A 20,421-nucleotide genomic window follows, 5' to 3' on the forward strand; every position below is an offset into this window, starting at 1 on the left:
ACTAAGCAAAAATATACATATCAGGAACTATTCCAGGCTCACTATAGCTGAGCTTGTGCTTTTGACCCTAACAATGATAAATGCAAAACATGGAATAAAATCAGTGTCGGGAACCTGAACTACATCTTATTTCTGACAATAAGACTAATTTTAGAGCAGTGTTATAATTACACCGTTGAAGTGTTTACATGTATTTGCTTCGCTCAGGCAACTAGAGCGGAGGAATTCCAGAAGCACCACTTCCGTTTTGAATGATGTTTATTCAGTGCAATATCTTCCTTTTCTCTTTCCTTTTTAGCACGCTGGTAGTGATCTTCTTCCTTTAAGTACCATACAGGAGGCCAGCGATGTCTCTCAAAATATTCTTGATTATCTGATTAAAAAAAGAGAAGTAATAAGATACTTAGATACTAAAACTGCAACACAAATAAAGTAGGGCATGTAAGACATTTATTTACCCTGGTAAACTCACTATCCTTTCTGTGCCTCAGTTTAACCACCAACAAAATGGACAGAAGGATACTCACCTGTCTCAATGCAATAATGTTATGGATTAACTAAATGTTTGTAAAGTGCCTAGAGGCTCAAATGAAAGCAACTTAAGCAAAGCACACTGTTTACTGTTCTATGACAAAATAATGTAAAATACAGTCAGACACCGAATATATTTTTCGAGGTGAAGCACAGGGAGTCATTCACGCCATTCTTAGTTCAGTTGATAGGAGTTATATGTGTAACTCTTGGTCCGTGAGGCAGAGGAAGAATTCTAACTCTTTGGTTACCTGATCAGAAGAACTCAGGATGGAGAGAACACTGGGTTTCCATCATAGTTTAGTTGAGCTAATTCACTTGTTCATGTTCCAAGGACAGAAAGAAAAAGGTCAAGAAAAGATGGGGGGAAAGTTGAAGATGGTCTTACCTGAAGACTTAGCTTTTATTTCTTTGCGGAATTTGGAGCAAACACTGTTGTAGTTGGTGCAGATGTAGTGCAAGCACCACGCTGCCAGCTGATTAGCATTGTGAAACTACAAGCAAAGACAGTCAGTTTACATTTCCTGATACTACTGGTCATCTTGCACAAAAGCTACAAGTTAAGGCAAGCGTGATCCCTAAATGAATCTATCCTGTCATGCTTTCAGCACTGGGGATTATTGCATAACACTCAGCAGAGACTGAGCAGCTGCTCAGAGGATGCTTCTAGCGGCACCATGTGGATTTAGAGTTACTGTTCCTTTTACACAAAAATCCACTGGCACTCTCAGTGGCCAAAATGGGATTGTCAGTGGGAGTAGCTGAGTTAGGGTTCTTACTCTTTCTGCAATGTGCTGAGCACCTCCGGAGAGGTGTGAACAGCTCCAACTTTATTTCACTTCAATGGGAGTTTAAGGCCCTTACCATCTGGCAGGAGGGGAGAGATAGCTCAGTGGTTTGAGCATTGGCCTGCGAAACCCAGGGTTTGAGTTCAATCCTTGAGGGGGCCATTTGGGATCTGGGGCAAAAATTGGGGATTGGTCCTGCTTTGACCAGGGGGTTGGACTAGATGACCTCCTGAGGTCTCTTCCAACCCTGATATTCTATGATTCATAGGATTGGGTTCTAACTGTGATCCTATGCACTTAAATCTAGGTTTGCAGCTGCCATCAAGTTATTACAAATCTTACCCTGTAGTAACTCACTCCCCAGAGAAGTGTTCTCAATGAAAGAGCTTAAGGCACTGTTGAAAGCATAGTACAAAACTTGGGACAGGCAGTCTGCTCAGAGGAAAGTATAGCTATTATGTGAGTCAGATTGGTAAAGTATGTGCATCTATTTGGCATTCTGATTGTTTAAAACCTTAATAGGACACAGATCAAATCATAACAGGATTTGAACTTATGACTTCTGTACCCAACCACCACCCCAACAACCCCCACAGTTTAGCAGAACTAGCATTCTTTTATCGGAAGAGATTCAGAACTGGGTTAGTAAGGGTGTTATGGGTCCCGACAGAGCTGAAAGCAGATGATGGGAAGCTTGCAGTGGACAGTAGGTGCTACATGCCAGTCATGAAAGCACAGGCAGAAGCCAGACCTAGTCATTAGGGTGTTTTGAAGAATCATTTGTGGACTGTAATATTTTTTCTAACTTTGCCTAGGTGATGTTACAAGGCCTGTGATATACAGGAGGTCAGCCTAGATGATCTGATGGTCCCTTCTGGCCTTAAACTCTATAACTCAATTTCTCATATAACAAGCAAAATATCTTGTACTACCGCATCCCTAAAGAAACCATATTGCAAATTCCTTTAGGGAAAACTCAATCACATATTTAAAAACAAAGAGTCAACTTTGGACTCTGTCTCTCAGGGTCTCTGGAGCTCAGACAGAAAAGTGATGTGCATGAAAGTAAGGTAGCACGATAGGCAATTCACTCAGAGTCACAAAGGAATGGCTGGGTGTTGCAGAGATGTCCCCCTTGAGGGTGGCCAATTAGGCCAGGCCTACACTGCACTTTTGTGGTTAAAACTTTTGTCGTGCAGGGGTGTGAAAAAAAAAAAAACCCCTCTGAATGACAAAAGTTTTGATGACGAGAAACATCGGTGTAGACAGTGCTTTGTTGGTTCCCACTGACAAAGCTGCCACTCCTTGTTGGAGGTGGTTTTATTTTGTCACCGGGAGAGCTTTCTCCAGCTGACAAAGAGCAGCTACACTGCGCACGTTACAATGGCATGACTGCAGCGGCACAGCCATACTGCTGTAAGGTGCGCAGTGTAGACATAGCCTAACTCTGCCCTCCCAATGCTGGACAGGTACTACTTCGTCCCTAGCAACCTAATGGAGAAAGATTTAAGGGGCACATGGGCATAAAATGGTGACACCCACGGAGAATGCCTGAGTGTGAGAAAGCTCAAGAACTTTACTTCATGGCGTTAGACACAAGGCTGGAGGCGCTAGGCTCTGCCACCTTACAGAAGCTTCCCCACAAGCAAAAACTGAAATATGTATTTGATAGACACAAAACTAAGCCTCAATATAGAGAGCCTGATTTCTCAACTGATGTGGAGAAGATAAATCTGTTCTGCAAAGGACATTAAACATTTTAAAAGATAGTGTTATTATCACAGCAATTAAGTTTTAAAAATTAAGATGCAGAAGACTTAGTACAGTATGATAACTGTGGTCCCTCAATTCTTTGCAGTGGAAACAAGGGGTCCTTTGTTTGAAAGGCTTTATTTATGCAGGTATAATGCTCAACACCATCATTTTTCAGAGTACTGCAGTTGGGCAGAATGCCTTTAAAAAGGTTAAAAATCAGTCACTACTAACCTGGGCCAATTCCAAATAGGAGAGTACTTCACCATCTATGCCAATGCCATTCCCTGAGGCTTTAGTCAGCTCCTGCACAGCATGCTGCTCTGTTAAAGTAGAAAACTAATAACCGACACTGTAAAAATACATATTTCAGGGTAACATTTATAAATGCAGTTCATTTAGGGAATCAAGAACCAAAGAACGTGTGTGTTAGCATGAAAGATAAATACAGCAACTACTGCACCAGCAGCAGATCCATTCGAACTTCTGATCAGAGTCAGAGCTGGCGTAAGCAAGTGCAGCTTCACTGTGATCTCTTGAGTTGCCCTCATACATCTAGGAGCAGATCCCCAGCCAAGAGCGCTAGGACAGTTTACACTAGCTGAGGATCTGCCCCCTATGTGAGTATATGTCCCTTTGTACACACAGATCTTGCATGTGCTTATGTTTATGCAATAATCACTCCTGATTCCCTAGTAGTTGGATTCCCTACAATGGATACCTCCTTGGATACCCTACAATGGATACCTCTGAGTAAGTGTTGTTCCCAACCTGCCCTAGAACAGAGTCCAGGTACTACACAGAATCAAAACCTTGCCACCATCCCCATTGTTATGGTTTGGCTCTATTAATGAAGAAATTAATGACGACAGCAAAGTTCACTTTGAGTCTTCTCAGGAGTGGCTGCTCCTATGGTTCCCCCCTTAGGGATGCTCCTCCTCCAGAATACACCCTCTCTCCTCAGAGAGCCACCCCTGGTTTCTTGTATCTAGGTGAGGTAAGCCACCTGCCTCGGTAAGTCAGCAGAACTCACTTAGCCCTTTCCTAGAAGGATCAACATCAATAACAGGATGGAGTGTGCGACTGGCCCCTCTAAGATATATCGGGGTCCAGTGCACCATTAATGAGAGGTGCCTAGGCCTTATAAAAGGGTGTGGGTACAGCTGCAGGTGGTTCTTTGCAGATGCCTGCAGACACTTCAGGGAGTAAGAAGGCTCCTTCTGGCCCTGAATTAGCAGGGGAAAGGGCTGTGGAAAATGCCAAACTCCAGGCAAGAGGTGCTGGGAGAGCAGGAAGACAGACCCTAAGGAGAAGGGGGTATGCCCAGCATGGGACTGGGTTGAAAGAAAGGAACTTTAAGGAAAGGACTGACCCGGGGGCGAGGGGGGAGAGGACTGGGCGCTCTGTGATGAAACTGTGTTGATGACTTTGTAAGTTTGAATTCTGTTTTGAAAGACTTTGTGCAGGACTTAATAAATGAGACCCCAGAAGGGGGAGTGGTTTGAATATCTCAACAGCTTCTAAAAGGAGCCTGAGTGAACAGGGAACTGAGACAGGCCTCAGCAGAGCCACACTTGGCCAGAAGACAGTGCAACAGAGCAGACATTCCTTTTGACAGAATGTTAGAGACAACCAAAGGTGGCCTAATTCAACTCCATTATGTGCAATCATAGCAACGGGACAAAAAGTAGCCTTTGAGTTCACAATAAATATTTCACTAAATGAGACAGAATAAGATGTTCTTACCATTAAAAGCACATTTGTTCCACAAATGCTGAGAAGGATATCTGTATAAGGCCCCACAAAAACTTTGGTTGGAGCAGGGCCTAAGTTAGTTCTGTAATGCTGTCAACAATCAAATGTCTTGTTGCACAACTTAAAGCTACCTGGGGGCTTGGGTAAATGACACTCAAGGAAATGACTAAAACTTATCTTGTGAATTTGTTCAACTTGGTCGTCCCATCTCTCAGAATCTCCACCCTACAGTATTTTGGTACGATACTAGGAAACAGAAAAAAACCCACTATCTAGAAGTTTGGTGCATGTGGATTTAGTATTAAAGTATCCCATGCTGCTGTTCTGGTCTAACTTAAAGATGGAAAAGTTGATTTTCTTGAAATCAACATCCCCCACATCTATAGGAGAATAACTAATGGACTCTAGTTTGGGCAATAAAAATAGATTTGAACAGCTCTTCTACAAAGAGTTTGAATCAGATCAATTTTAAACTGGCTCAGTTATTATGCTCTCTAGATGGATTTTATCATGGAAAGCCTAGTTCATTATAATTGAAAGCTTAGTGTCCCTACTGTTTTGCTGTAAGTTAAGAATAATCAAATGGACATTATGAATTGCGACATTATATTAATGCTGAAGAGAAGGTTTTCACTTCCTATTTCTAAAGTATGGAACATTTTAAAAGGACTGCATTAATTTAGCACAAGTCCTAGAGAGTGGAAAGAAAAAGGCAAGTACATTTTTTAAAAGTGAAAATACCACATTGTAATACAATTTGTCTTTATATAAAGGAATGGCATTTCTTTCCCTCAGCATTCACGGCAAAAAAATTGTATATGTTAAAAAAAAATCACTAAGAAGCAATACAGCAGTCCATGAAAGCATTGCACCTGTAAAGAGTCAGAATCCTTACCTGCCAGTGCAACCAAGTGTGGGAGGCAAAATCTGTTTGCCAGTGCAATTAATTCAAGCATGTCCAACTCCTGACTTGATGATAATTGCTTGGTATACAAATAATCCAGAACTGCCTGCATAGAAATCTTGTTTATGTTGGGAAGAACAACCTGAAAAAAGGTATTTTAAAAAATGTGCTCTAGTGAAAGATATGTAGTCAAGCACTTAACGCAGGCCATATGCTTCCTCTCCCACCTTGCTATCCTTTCTCCTTCTGTCATGTTTTAGCAATATAGTAAAATATTAAAGAGAGACTCCACATTAAATCTAAAAAGCTGAAGAGCTACCAACAAATCTGTCAGATTCTAGTTATGTATGTACATGAACTCAGCCAGTTTAAAATGTATGCAGCTCTACCTAAATTAATGTAAGTGCAATATAAATTGAACCAGCAGATGATCTGGGCCACACTTTTAAAAAGTGGGACTGTTTGATGTCAGAGCAGTTACCAGTGAAGATCAATGGCTGGTATGGTAATATTTCATGGCTATCAATAAAGCAACCACTTTTTCCTTTATAAACAGTGCAGCTGGCACTGCTGTTTTGAATACTGTTTGGAATATTAGAATTGTTTCTTACTTGCATAGACTCAAGTGTTCAGGGGCAGTCAGTGGGTTATGGCCAAATAAGTCCCAGAGCTGCATCCCCATAGTCGATTGTGAAAACACATACACCTTGAATAATGAAGCCTAACTCTCCTTTCAATAGCAATCAGATAATAGCAATAGGAAAAGAAATGCCAATGCTTTGGGCAGAGATATTTTGGAGAACATGCAGTAAGTCAACTAACAGGTAGAAAAAATCAGTAATACAAAAAATAGTTACAAACAGGCATTAATGTACTTCAGTCTGATTGATCAGAAGTGATCCTGGCTTATGGTTATATTTGTATAATCAACAGTGGTTAAAGCTTTCTATTTTCCTATCCAAAGTCACATACGCCGAGGCACTCCATAAAAGACTCAAATATTGGTTAGCCTAGAGGATGGAGAAAAACACACAGAAGCCTTATGAGTAGGTTGTTCCTTTATGGCTTTGTACCACTTGTCAGTATTAGCTAATTGGTGCTCCTAATATAAATACTATTGAGCTAAAAACAATTCAGAAAATATTCTTCTACTGCTAATTATTTTTCAGTAGCTAGCAGTACTTCTTTTTCTACAGGGATTGCTTTCGATAGCTCTAATTTGCATCTCCATTGCTCTTAACACTTTCAGTTAATTAATAATGAATGAAAGCAGAGAACAGCAAGGGTGTGGCTGATGCAATACCGATGAATGTAGCCATAGCAGGTATCAAAAAGGAAGAAAGCCCAACTCCTCCCCCAATTAACATAAACATAGGCTGGAATTTTTAAGGGGTTTAAGTGATTTGGGTGCCCAATTCCCTATCAAGTCAATGGGAGTTGGGTGCCTAATTCCCTTACTTTCCTTTAAAAATCCCAGCAGTACACTTAAACAGGCATTGAGAATTGTGTTTACTATTCCAACCTTTGTTAGTGATGGCATCCAAACCTTTTCACATAAAAGGGACTAAGATAAATTATAGAATAGGGCAAAGATTTTCACAAAATGACTAGTGATTTTGGGCACCTCAATTTTTAAGAGCTCCACTTGCAACACTTTAAGGGATCTGGTTTTCAGAAGGTGAGTGATGGGCATTTTCTGAAATTCAGGTACCTTCAAGGGTGTCTTAAGTTAGGCAACCAAAATGACACACACACAGAATCACTAGTTACCTGGAAAACATTAGTCCATGATTTTTTGTTTTTAAAGTAGCAAAACAAAATTAATTTCCCTTGTTTTGCTGTAGGTGAAGAAGAAAATACTCCTTTTCTATTTACTGGAGTAGATTATTTTGTGTACTTATGGCACCTTAGAGACTAACAATTTATTTGAGCATAAGCTTTCGTGAGCTATAGCTCACTTCATCGGATGCATCGTGAGCTGTAGCTCACGAAAGCTTATGCTCAAATAAATTTGTTAGTCTCTAAGGTGCCACAAGTACTCCTTTTCTTTTTGTGAATACAGACTAACACGGCTGCTACTCTTACAATAGTGACAAACTTAATATGTCTGACCCTGCAGCCACTGGATCCAAAATTCACTGAAGTCAGCTTCAGCCTTTCAATAATTTCAATAGGGTTTGGATCAGACCCTTTATCACGTGTCATTTGACGAAGCATCTGCAACATTGGATCTACAGTAGTCACTTGTCAGTCCAAATGCAAGTTACACTAAGAAGAGTTGGTTTTGTAACATAGATGATTTTTTTGTTAACTTGCATATTGACCATTTAGTGCTTATGTTATAAAAATCTGTGTTCTACCTACAGAATTCAGGCAAATTTCATTGAGAAGCAAATCATTATGTTTCTGTAAACTAGACTGAGGTAATATGCTATATACACACATTCCAATTTATACTTTTAAAGCTCTCCGGTCCAAGTACTGTATTTCACAAACTCCAGAAAACTAATGTTTAGTACATTTAAAATATTAAATTGCAAAAGATGAGCTAAGACTATTACATTTATCATTAGAAATAGGCTTGTGTAAAATGAATATATATTCTTATTGCTATGTATTGCTTACTACAATTGAGGTATGTATTTTTAATGACCAACTTGCTGAGTGTGCCTCTGGGGAGGGAACTGTGCTTACTGCTATATTAAAAGTAATGAGAACAATTTAAATAGGACACAGTCTTCTAGAATATTAAATACAAAAAAGTACAGTTATAACAACACTAAGGGGCATATTTTCCCCTTGACATTAATGCAAGTCTCATTAATATTAAAGATGACAACAACATGACAAAAATCAGAAAATCCATAAATTTGAAAAAAGAACTCTGCAAAGACTGATCCAAACAATCAGCTTAATGCACACACAGCCCTTCCCGCGTTACTGGACTGCCTAAAAGAGGCCTTTGCCATGATCTACTCCACTGTTGAGACAGTTTACACAGCATCTCATACATGCCCTACACAAGAGAACAAGGAGACTGCGTCAGTATTAAGTCCCTAGTTTTTGTTGATGTACTGTATGCCAGGTCCATTCTATTAGTTTAACACATTGGGTTGTATATATAGTCTTGTGACACTGACAGACCAGCCGAACTGTGTATGACCCATAACAACTTAACAGGCAGTATTACAATTGTAATCAAGACAATTTACTTGAATGTGACAGATGCTAAGAGTATTTCTCTGTGTTTACAAATATCCTGTTAGAAGTTTAACAACGTAACCAAATTAGCTTGTAGATACTAATTCACTTTACTGTCTTAATTGCCTTATGTTACGTATGCAAATGGTTCAGTTAACCTTAATATAAAAAATGTGAGATACTGCAGGAAAACTAATAATATCATCTACATTATCTTCAGCTTAACTATCTACATTATAATGGAGGACCTGCTAATTGCCTTATGTGAATAAATGTACTAGTTTAGCTGTGTATGCATAGGAAATAGAAGGTTAGCTTCAAAGCAAAGGTGATCTGCATTGCCTACTCCTCCTTGGGGAAAGGCACTACTATTAGGAATGTAATTAACTGGTAAGCATTAGGCTTACCAGTTAACCTGCCTTAACTGTTAACCCCCGGGCTGGCCGGCTATGCTGGCCCCAGCTGGATCGGCCCCAGCCCTGGCCGCACTGGCCCTTTAATAGGTTAACCGTTTAAATGAAATATTTTTAATCGTTTAAATGGTTAACTTTTTAATATTTACATCCCTACCTGCTATGACAATTTCTGTGAGGAGCCTTGTCAGTCTGCTAGAGAGCTATAAAAGAGAAGCCTCAGGCCAGATCCTGTCATCTCAAGTCTGCTGAACTTTGAACAGGGAAAGTTTATGCCTTGAGACTGAGATCTTCCAAATAGTTATTTGGAATATTCTGGAAAATACATGGAAAGGCTTTACATCTAAGCTGCCTTTGGATTCTGACTTGTTGGGATGATTCCAGAGAGACTTTTATAAGCCAGCAGTTTATTCTATCATTGCTATGATCCTGACTATGAACACCGACAATCACTTGTATGTATATGATCCTTTAACCATTCAATAACTCTCTTCTTTTCTTTCTTTTTTATATTATTAAACCTTTAGTTTTTAGTTACTTAAGGATTGGCATCAGCATGATTATTGGGTAGGATCTAAGACTCTCATTAACCTGTGGATAAGTGCCTGGTCCTTTGGGTTTGGTGAGCTTCACATATGGTGAATCAGGTTTTCAGTAACCTCTCACTGTATTAGACTCGGCTGTCTAGGTGGGAGCCAAGGGCTGGAATGCCTAAAGGGGACTGTGCTTGGTTCCTTGTTAACCAGTGTGGGATTGCAGAAGCTCCTTTGTTACTGGCTTGGTGAATCTAATTATAGAAGAAACCACTAGTTTGGGGGAATTGTCTGCCCTATTTCTTGCAGTCTGCTCTGACTGTGGCATTCTCAGTGTGGCCCATCCAGGCACCAGGTCACAAGTCTATTGCCTTTTTTTAAACCGAATCCCATAAACCCTCTCAAAGGGCTAGCAGAATGATTTAATTTGTAATGGCCCTGATTATGCAAATATATATTTACCCAACTTTTTGAAACACTTTTAAAGAAACCCACAACACTGACTACTTGGGAGCTGTTATGCAGTCATATAAACACTTACACAGTTTGGAGAAAAATATTCCTCCTGAAAAGCAGTTATGTGGGCCCAGGAGCTGTTCCTTAATTGGCAATGAAACACTTTTTTGAAGGGAGGCACTAAAGGAAAGATGGAGCAAACCCATTTAAAACAGGGCAACCAGATAGAACTTTTGCTTGGGGTGGGAGGGGAGGGAGATAAAGGCTTATATTTAAGTTGTTTCCCTCTCTTATAAGTTGACCTACATTTATTTCCCCCTCTCTTTTTAAAAATACTAGAAGTGATTAGATCATGGAAAAATAACTTAAAAATTTAATTTTGAACTCAAAGTTGTTTTCAGGTAACTGGATATAAGTCAAGAAGCCTCAAGACAGTTTTTTACATGCCTAACTTTTAAAAAAAAGTTTTATTAAAAGTAGAGATCCATAAAACATTTTGAAGTTGCCGACACAGCAAGCAGTGGTGGCAACGTAACAGTACTGCTGAGGACAAGCTATTGTTCAACGTATTCTAACTTAATGTCCCAATAAATAAAGGACACTTCTGGTCTAAACATAAACACACAAAAGACTGCTAAGTCTTGAATAAATAATTGTTTCAGGAAATACCACAATGCTTAAAATAGCGACCCCTAAAACATACATGAAATACAATGATCAGAGTGGACAAATACCTCACTGTTTGAGCTTTCAACAAATGATCCTCCAAACATCGCAGACATCCATTCACAGCTACATATCAGCAGTGGCTTGTGGGCATTTATGCTTCCATCATCCACCTTAAATGTCACATCTGCCATGGAATCAAGAAACAATCATAACTACAATAGTCAGTGCTTGAAGTGGAACCTATTACTAGTTCAAGACATAGAAAGGAGCACATACTTGTTAGTAAGGAATTGCTTCCTTTATGTTTCTCAGATTTTATAGAGGTAAGTGAAGAGCAATTATGAAATCTCATAGGAGACGATGGGAGCTCAGCACTTTTGAGAATCTGGCCCCTTATTTAGCAATCTAAATCTAGGAGCCTAATTTTAGGTTCCCATTGTCGAAAATGTTGGCTTTCAGTTTATAGTAAACTTTGGGCCCATTGCCCCTCTCACACTGACTTAAGTCAGGAATAACTATTGAAGTGGGTGGAGTTACACTGGTATAAGAGAGAGGAGAATTGTGGCCTTTTCTATGAGAGTTTATTTACTCACCAGAAAATGTCCCTTTGCAAAGACACTCTTTTATCCGGTTAGCTTTCCTGACATGAAAGGCTTTAGTAATCTCTTGATTCATGAAGGCTTCTTTATTCATAATATTTTCCACCATCATCCGCAAGTCAAATACCTCTAAGATTTCAGCAATCTGTGCTAATCTTGTCAAATCTTTTTCATTTTCATCCAGTTGCCCAGCATATAGAAATTGTAAAACAGTTTTAAAAGGCCCAGGCTGAACAGAGGAATCCATTTTGACCACAGTTACAGGACATTTCCTATTAGATACAGGGTTGATTTGTATTTCCTTATGCATACTAACAAACCCTTTGCCCAAGGAGGACAAAGCTCCCCTTGTAGAACTAGTTTCTTCAGTTTCAAGTTCTAGCATCTTTAAAGTCCCATCAGTTTCTAGTGTTGGAAGTTTGGCATCAGAGGTTTTTAAATTTGCTTCATCACTGTCACCATCTGTTTCAAGTTGACTTGATCTAGACAGGAAGTCCCTACTGGTCTTTTCTGTACTACACTGTATTTCACTGAAGTCTGGAGATTCTTCACATTCCATTAAAAAAAGGTCATAAAACTTTGAAGAGGAGGTAGCTAGGTAAATCTTGTGAGCAAAAATGTGATTCTGCTCCTGAAGAACAAACATAACATCTGCACACAATGGATTGTCTAACAAATATTCAGCCTCATTCATACTGGTTACAGGACACTCTGGGATTTTAATAACTGGAGGAGGTGCCTTTGGAGGTAGGAATGGAGCCTGAAGTAAAGGTTTTTGGACCTTCTTTAAATGTGACTTCCAGAACTGCAGGTGTCTCCTGGATATTAGTGCAGCCCTGATCGCATTATCAAAAACATCCTTAATTCCAAACTGGTCAAATACACTAGTTTCATAATATGGTAACCCAAGCTCCTTGGCAACCTCTCTGCCTCTTTCTGGTGGTAAAATATCTCCCCTTTTTATAGGCCTAGGATTAAAATAAAATACAATTCAAACAAACAACAAAAACAAAAAATCACACACAAAGCAGGGCTGTCATTAACCACAGTCCAGAAAATCTAGAGCACAAAGAAGAACATGTATTATCCATATTATTCAGTTCATAAAAATAAAAATGGTAGCTGGCATGGCTCATGGAGACCCCTAAAAATCTGCAACCATTGTACTATACACTTCAAAAATATTACCTAATAGATGGGCTGGTAATAATGTTTATATTTGGTAGATACTTTGTAATATAACCCTATTACTTAAATATAGGTAGGCAATATTTCACAATGTGAAGCAAACCTTCAAATCCCATTTACATTTATCTGAATTATGAACTGTTTAAAAATCACTGTTCCACTGATGAAGTGAGCTGTAGCTCACGAAAGCTCATGCTCAAATAAATTGGTTAGTCTCTAAGGTGCCACAAGTACTCCTTTTCTTTTTGTTCCCCTTCTGTCACTTATGCTTCTCAAAAAAACCTGGCAGCCTGCTAAAATAATAGCTGAACATGGACATTCTGAGGAGCCAGGCGCATGACATTGCCAAAAACAGCAGCATCAGCATATACATTGACTGCCTGAGAACTGGCCGCGCAGCTACAGGAAAGAGTGGGAGGGAAAAAGAAAAGAAAGCTGGGCTTGGGTCCACTCCACCTGGCCGCATCCCCTTTCCCCAGACTCAGCATACAATACTAGCAGGTTACTCCCATTCCCGTGGGGCACATGGGGCAGGAGTGAACTGGACCACTCAAATGACCCCGGGGCTCATTCCCGCTCTGGTTTAAGAGCCTTCTCCTGTTGCCAGCTAATGTAGTTAGCCCCATAAGTCACGCAGTAAAAGTCTGTGCTACAGGTTCAGGGTTCAAATCCTGTTGATGATGCAATGGTGACGGAGGGCTGTTATACTTTAAAAAAAAATTCTTTAAAAAAATCAGATTATTAGGAAATAATATTACAGATGTGAAGAGGCTATTGTTTAGATTGGACAGTCAAGCATTTGAAAGTTAGGGAATGACAGGATTTACAGGTGCTCATGAAACCTTAATTCAGACCCCCCATGCATTATGGCAGGTTTCAGAGTAACAGCCGTGTTAGTCTGTATTCGCAAAAAGAAAAGGAGTACTTGTGGCACCTTAGAGACTAACCAATTTATTTGAGCATAAGCTTTCGTGAGCTACAGCTCACTTCATCTGATGCATCCGTGCTTGACTTCGCAACATAAATAACTTTCTTTTAATGTGTTTTTTCCCCATGTAAAATATATACCCACTTTGCTCTGTGCTGTGCTCTAGGGTTACATTTCCAAAAACCAAACTAACCCCCAAATGCCAAAGTGACAATTGGCAGGAATAATACATTATGGCATGATGCATATGTGTTTTGCCACTGGAATCAATGTCAAATCTCTGCTGCTCACTATTTAAATATTACTATAATGCCCAGATGGCTCAACCAATATCAGGCTCTATTGTACTAGGCACTTTAGAAAATGCATTGTCAAACAGCATTTCACTTATTAAGAGCTTACAGTATGAACAGACAAGAGAACAGACAGGATGTGAAACAGTGTTATTTATCTTCATTTTATAAGATGGAAAACTAAGGCAAACAGACCATACTGGGTGATAATATAATTTCTTTTCAGAAAAATAGTATATTTGATTAAAACCCAGAACCTTTTAAAATGTGAATTTTTTTAAAACTTTACCTTGCTAAAGGCCGTCTGGCTCGATTAACAGCTTCAAGATCAGCGTAACGAAGATCCAGCTGGCAGCCAACCAAAATAACAGGTGTGCGAGGACAAAAGTGCTTGATTTCTTGATACCACATTGTTTTCACATGATTCAAGGAATTAGGATTAGCAATTGAAAAACACAGAACAACTACATCAGACCTAAAATGAAATCAAGAAGAAAAAAAAAAAATATATATATATACACACACACACACGTAATCAAAATCAATCTTTCCATTGTAGCTTCATGATTTTCATTAATACTAACTGACACTGCTCAACCACACTTTCAAAAACACACTAAATCCCTGATATTAGGATACATCTTATTCATAAGATTGATAAAAGTTATACAGTCCATCACAACAGCATGTGAACACAAAATATCAGACACAGAAAGCTTCTTAATTCCAGATTCAATGTAAGTTATGTGCATGTACAAGCAGAGTGTTCGTCTATTCTGCAGAAGTTTACAGTAGCTAGAGTTTGCTATTCTCTATTTTGACTCTGAGGGATTGTCATCACCTGCAAAAACATTTCTGGTCACTGACACCAAAATTTCATATTATCAGGTCACTGTCACCCTAAGGGCATCCCAATGCCAGTTGGCACACTGTGGTCTTGATATATACTCAAAAGCTGGCATGCAGTATATCACTAGAAAACTAATAATTCACTGATCATTAATCTTCTTGCATGATGTATGTATGGTAAACCCACAAAACGACTTCACAGATATGTAATGGAAATATGCTCTTAACATGTATTTGGCAACAAGTGCCTAAGCCATGCCTGTTCCAGATAAAGGAATGTTGCTCTACCTGCTTGAATGTGTCTCCAATGTAAATTAAGCAAGGTATGACCAAGGACAAAGAAAAGCACATTTACACGCAAGGTAAGCAAAGCCCACAGGAGAGCAAGTGGGGAAATATGACCACTTAATCTTGATTGAGTGGTGGAGACTTCATCCTCAGGAAGCCTTCCTGACTCTTGAAGCAGGATCAGCAAACTTTGGCAGATATAAGCAGAGAGAAGAAAAAGCCATTTTGGCATCCTTCACCTAAAGAGATGAAGGAACCAAGCACTTTGAGCTTTGTGCAGGGTCCAGGCCAGAAAGTCTGGTCAGCCATGTTGGAAAAGAGACTTGGTGAAAAACATTTTGAACAACAGACTGTAATCTGTTAAGTCATGCTGTGAGAGCATGCTGTTGGTGTCAGGCACTTGATACCAGTCAGCTCTGTATTTTTGGGGAACCAGGGCGCAGTATCTAGCCTGTCTGACTCATGAAAGATACCCCCCACACACCAATCTCTTGCTTGAACCAAAACTGATCAGAGAAAAGGCTTGCAGAGAGCAGTGAAGGGCGTTGGGAGACACACCTAGACCCCTTCTGACAAGGGTGACAAGATTAAGACATCTCCATTAGCATACAGAATGAAGAACAGAGACAACTCCCCTAGCCTCATCTGCATGAAAGATGGGACAGGGATTAGCATAAAGAATGAAGAACAGAGAACCGCACTGAACTCTGGGACCAGAAAAGCAGGGACGCACTGCATCATGGGAATCTCTGCTCCAGATGTTAATGAATGTATGCCTGCACACAGCCAGCTCAGCAATTATCAGACCAATTCTAGTAATAAATTCTTGATAGATATCCAAAATACTGAAGGAGCCTAATTCAATTGTGAGCTCCCTGGAAGAAAACACCACCCATAGCCAAGAGTGATCAGCTCCTATTGTCTAGCCTAAAGAAAACCCTTAAGCCATCAGTTTACCCATAAACAAATCTAGTGTTCTCCCTTGAAGCACTGTATTTTCTCTGCAAAAACCCCTACCTATGCCCAAGTAAGTGTTCTGATGCATAGACTCAAACTCTGCATCAGTGCCACTGGGACTCCATCTCCTGACTGATCGTGTTGGGGTCTCTGCCTGTCTCTTGCACTCAGGACCCAGAGCTACCACCATCACCTGGGAATCCCGACCAGTTCATGCTTCAGGGTGCGGTGAGATCCTTTTTTTCCCTCTCTCTCTGTTTTCCTTTCTACCTCAGGTATTAACTTTTAAAAATGTATGTTATGTTGGTTTAGGCTCTCCTTGTGTAGTTATCACTATTATTCAATAAATAACTTTTATGGTTAAGCTGGTTGCTTCTTTCTCTCTCTCTGAACTTTACTCTTTTGTGTTTTTAGCTTCCACCATTTACTCTGCAGCAACACTTCTTTTACCTAAGCTAAAGATCCCTGTAGTGCCCAAAAATCCTGTGGGGTTTGCTCATCAAGTGGGTTACTACCAGTACAATTGTGACATGAAAGCGGGATAGGGATGTGTTAAACCTGTGGCACATCGGGGGGTGGGCAGGGAGGAGTGGGGGCAGCTGACAGTGCTGCTCAGCCCAGCCTATTGAGACCGGGGCACACCAGGGTGACAGCTTGAAGGTTCGGCTTAAGCCAGCCCATTGAGTACAGGGACATACGAGGGGATCAGCCTGAGGGTGCTGATTGACCCGGTCCACTCAGACTTGCTCTGTTAGTGTGTGTGTGGGGGTGTGTGCGCACACACACGCTCATCGAGTTCTAGGGCTGGAGGAACCCAGTCCTGGGGAACCTAGGTCCTTCAGGATAGCCCCATTGGGAGGGGACTTGCAGAAGGAAGGAGTAGAGCTCCATATGAACACACAAGTGACATAAGCAGTACATTAATAGAATTACAGAACCCCCTCTCCCCCACAGAAGAGTAACCCTAATAAACAAGCATACCCCAAAGTAACAGGCATATTTGGTAACACTCTGAAACAAGGCTGCACAGCATAGAGATGTCAGGGGTACAGGGCACAGCCCCTTACTGGTCTGGGTTGAACCCCAAAGCATCACCTAGCAGTTGAGTAAAAATGTGAAAGGCTTCAGGATAGACAAATGAACACACAGGTCACATTTCTGAAACTGTAATGAAGAAATACAACCACCACACACCTCTATACAATGATAAAATATTTGTTGTGTGGAGTGACTGCAAGGCAGTACCTCCAAGATCTTAATTAAAGTCTTCAAAATTGTAATTGATGAAGAATTTCCAGTATTGACCATTTCTTTAACATGGACTAAACACCTCTCACCCCCCAAACGATATAATGGAACAGATAAATAAAAAAACAAAACAAAAAACAACAGTGTTGGGAAACAATTAACAACTAAAATGAGATCTGATAAAATTCATTGACATTTGTAGCTATGAGGAAAAATACTTTATCATAAGACATTAAATTAGGCTTGAATAAAGTGGGAGTGGATGGGTCATTACACAAACTAAACCTATTTCCCCAGGCTTATTCCCTCCCCCCCACCGTTACTCTCACCTTCCTGTCAACCGTTGGAAATGGGACATCCTGATCATCATTACAAAAGTTTTTTTTTTCCTCCTGCTGATTATACCCCACCTTAATTGATCACACATTACAGGGTGTGATGGGTGGGAAACACCCATTTTTTCATGTTCTGTGTGTGTATATCTATCTATCTACCTACTGTATTTTCCACAGCATGCGTCCGATGAAGTGGGTTTTAGCCCACGAAAGCTTATGCTCAAATAAATGTTAGTCTCTAAGGTGCCACAAGTACTCCTCATTCTTTTATCGTAAGAGATTGTCAGTGTGCGTGTATGGGTCCATGAGCATGCAATTGTAAGGATCAAGATAATTTTTTGTAGCAAATAATTATCTATACAACTGTTTTGTTTCATGTACCACTCTTCTGCCAAAAACTAGGGGACCGACTCAGGAAAACATGTAAAGCACAATTTTAAGTATGCACAACATGTAAAGCACAATTTTAAGTATGCACTTAAGTATTTTCCTGAATTGGGCCTAAATCATTGTTCTGTTATTTGAGAGAGTGCTATTAGAAACTGGCTCCCAGCTCTTGGTCCCTCAGCTGATAGATGCTTGAAGCATCATGAATGTAATATAAGTTGCATACCCCTCTTAGGGAAAGGAAAGTGCTGAATAATAGCTTTAAGAAGAATTGAGAGAAAGGGGACTCATTTTTTTAAAAACAAAGAGTTATCCCTAAAGAGTCATCAACAGAATAGTAGCAGCTAAACTCAGCAATAAGCTTCTCATCTCATTTCTATTAAACTTTAATTTAGCACAAATTTATTGTGTATGCAGTTTGTGTAATGAATAGATAAAGCAAGACCTGTAAATCTCAACACTGGCCTTTTAAATCATTAATGAAACTGTTCAGTACTGCTGCTTTCTTCATTTCATTGAGGACACATATCTAGCAAGACTTACAGTTTCTAAAAATAGCCACATGCAATGCAGATACTGCTGAGAGCTTACATTTAAAACAACAGAAGTGCTCTAGCTCTGAATTTATACCTTATATAAACTACAGCATATCCATAATATCTAGAGGAAAGGCATTCTACATTTTTTAAAAAAAGTTATCAGTTAAACAAAGAGGGGTAGGTGGCATATACTCTACCTTTCCATATACTTTTGGGCGCTTGCTCCAAATTCAGATGGTCTCACGTGCAATAAGTTTGACAGAGCCAACCTAGTCCCTAGTGGGCATTTGTCCAGGTCACAAAACCATCATACAGTTTGGCAGTTGACAATGAAAATAGTAAGGTGAAGTGATGGGGGCTGAGGAACATTGACAAAGTGAGAGAAAGGGGGAAAACTGTGTAGTGCGTACTCATGAAATGCCTGGCTTCAATCTCTGCTATGACTGTTTAAATTCAAATTCATTAGTGTTGCCAGACAGAAAAGTGTATCTTACTGTATGAATATCTGACAGCTGAATCATGCTAACTGTAACTAAACATCTAACAGATTTTATAGTGAAACAGGACAAAACGTAAAGTCAGTCTCGGCTTGATTATCAGAGGTTACTAGAGCTGTTGATTAATCGCAGTTAACTCATGCGATTAACTAAAAAAAAATTAATCGCAATTAATCACAGTTTTAATCTCACTGTTAAACAATAGAATACCAACTGAAATGTATTAATATTTTTGCACGTTTTTCTACATTTTCAAATACATTGATTTCACTTACAACACAGTATATAAAGTTGACAGTGGTCACTTTATATTATTGTTTTTGATTACAAATATTTGCACTGTAAAAATGATAAACAAAAATAGTATTTTTTAAATTCACCTCATACAAGTACTGTAGTGCATCTCTTTATTGTGTAAGTGCTCCTTACAAATGTAGATTTTTTTTGTTACATAACTGCACTCAAAACAATGTAAACATTTAGGAGCCTACAAGTCCACTCAGTCCTACTTGTCTGTCTGAGTGACTGGCTGACCAAGAAGTTCATTTACATTTACGGGAGATTATGCTGCCTGCTTCTTATTTACAATGTCACCTAAAAGTGAGAAGAGACGTTCGCATGGCATTTTTGTAGCCAGCATTGCAATGCATTTATGTGCCAGTTACGTTAAACATTTGTATGCCCCTTCATGCTTCGGCCACCATTCCAGAGGATATGCTTCCATGCTGATACAGGATGTAGATCTGAGGTTGAAAAGGATTCTAAAGGGAGCAGGAAAGAGTCCCCTAATTATCCTTCATGTGGGAACAAATGATACGGCTAGATTCTCGCTGGAAAGTATTAAGGGAGACTATGCTAGGCTGGGGAAGACGCTTAAAGATATCGAGGCTCAGGTGATCTTTAGTGGGATTCTGCCTGTTCCTAGAGAAGGGCAACAAAGGTGTGACAAGATTATGACTATCAACAGATGGCTTAGGCAGTGGTGCTATAAGGAGGGCTTTGGGATGTACGGCCACTGGGAGGCATTCATGGACAGAGGACAGTTCTCTCGGGACGGACTTCATCTCAGTAGGGAAGGAAATAGACTTCTAGGATGGAGGCTGGCAAAACTGATTAAGAGAGCTTTAAACTAGGAATCTGGGGGAGATGGTTGGGAGCTGTCCAGGTAATCTCCACGCCAGATTCTAGCATTGAGAGGAAAGAAAACGAAGTAAGAGAGGACACAGCCATGGGTAGGAGGAAGGGCAGTGTAGATACCAGTCTAATAGGTTATACTGGCTGTAGAATGACCGTGCCTAATAGGGTACAGAA

At 39.9% G+C, this 20,421-nt stretch overlaps 1 protein-coding gene across 1 annotated transcript in view; it reads right to left on the reverse strand.

Annotated features, from left to right (window-relative positions):
• Positions 1-203: 203 nt before the first annotated feature.
• The window catches only part of RHOBTB1 (Rho related BTB domain containing 1), a 39,553-nt gene continuing 19,335 nt past the window's right edge, over positions 204-20,421 (reverse strand). The window contains exons 3-9 of the mRNA XM_077822593.1: positions 14,300-14,485; positions 11,596-12,569; positions 11,068-11,186; positions 5,722-5,872; positions 3,306-3,394; positions 920-1,025; positions 204-373 (exon numbers count right to left, since the gene is read on the reverse strand). Of these exons, the coding sequence (XP_077678719.1) occupies positions 204-373; positions 920-1,025; positions 3,306-3,394; positions 5,722-5,872; positions 11,068-11,186; positions 11,596-12,569; positions 14,300-14,485 (1,795 nt within the window). The remainder of the gene's footprint in view (positions 374-919; positions 1,026-3,305; positions 3,395-5,721; positions 5,873-11,067; positions 11,187-11,595; positions 12,570-14,299; positions 14,486-20,421) is intronic.

The sequence above is a fragment of the Eretmochelys imbricata genome, chromosome 7 (genome assembly GCF_965152235.1).
Source record: "Eretmochelys imbricata isolate rEreImb1 chromosome 7, rEreImb1.hap1, whole genome shotgun sequence".
Classification (NCBI taxonomy): Eukaryota; Metazoa; Chordata; order Testudines; family Cheloniidae; genus Eretmochelys; species Eretmochelys imbricata.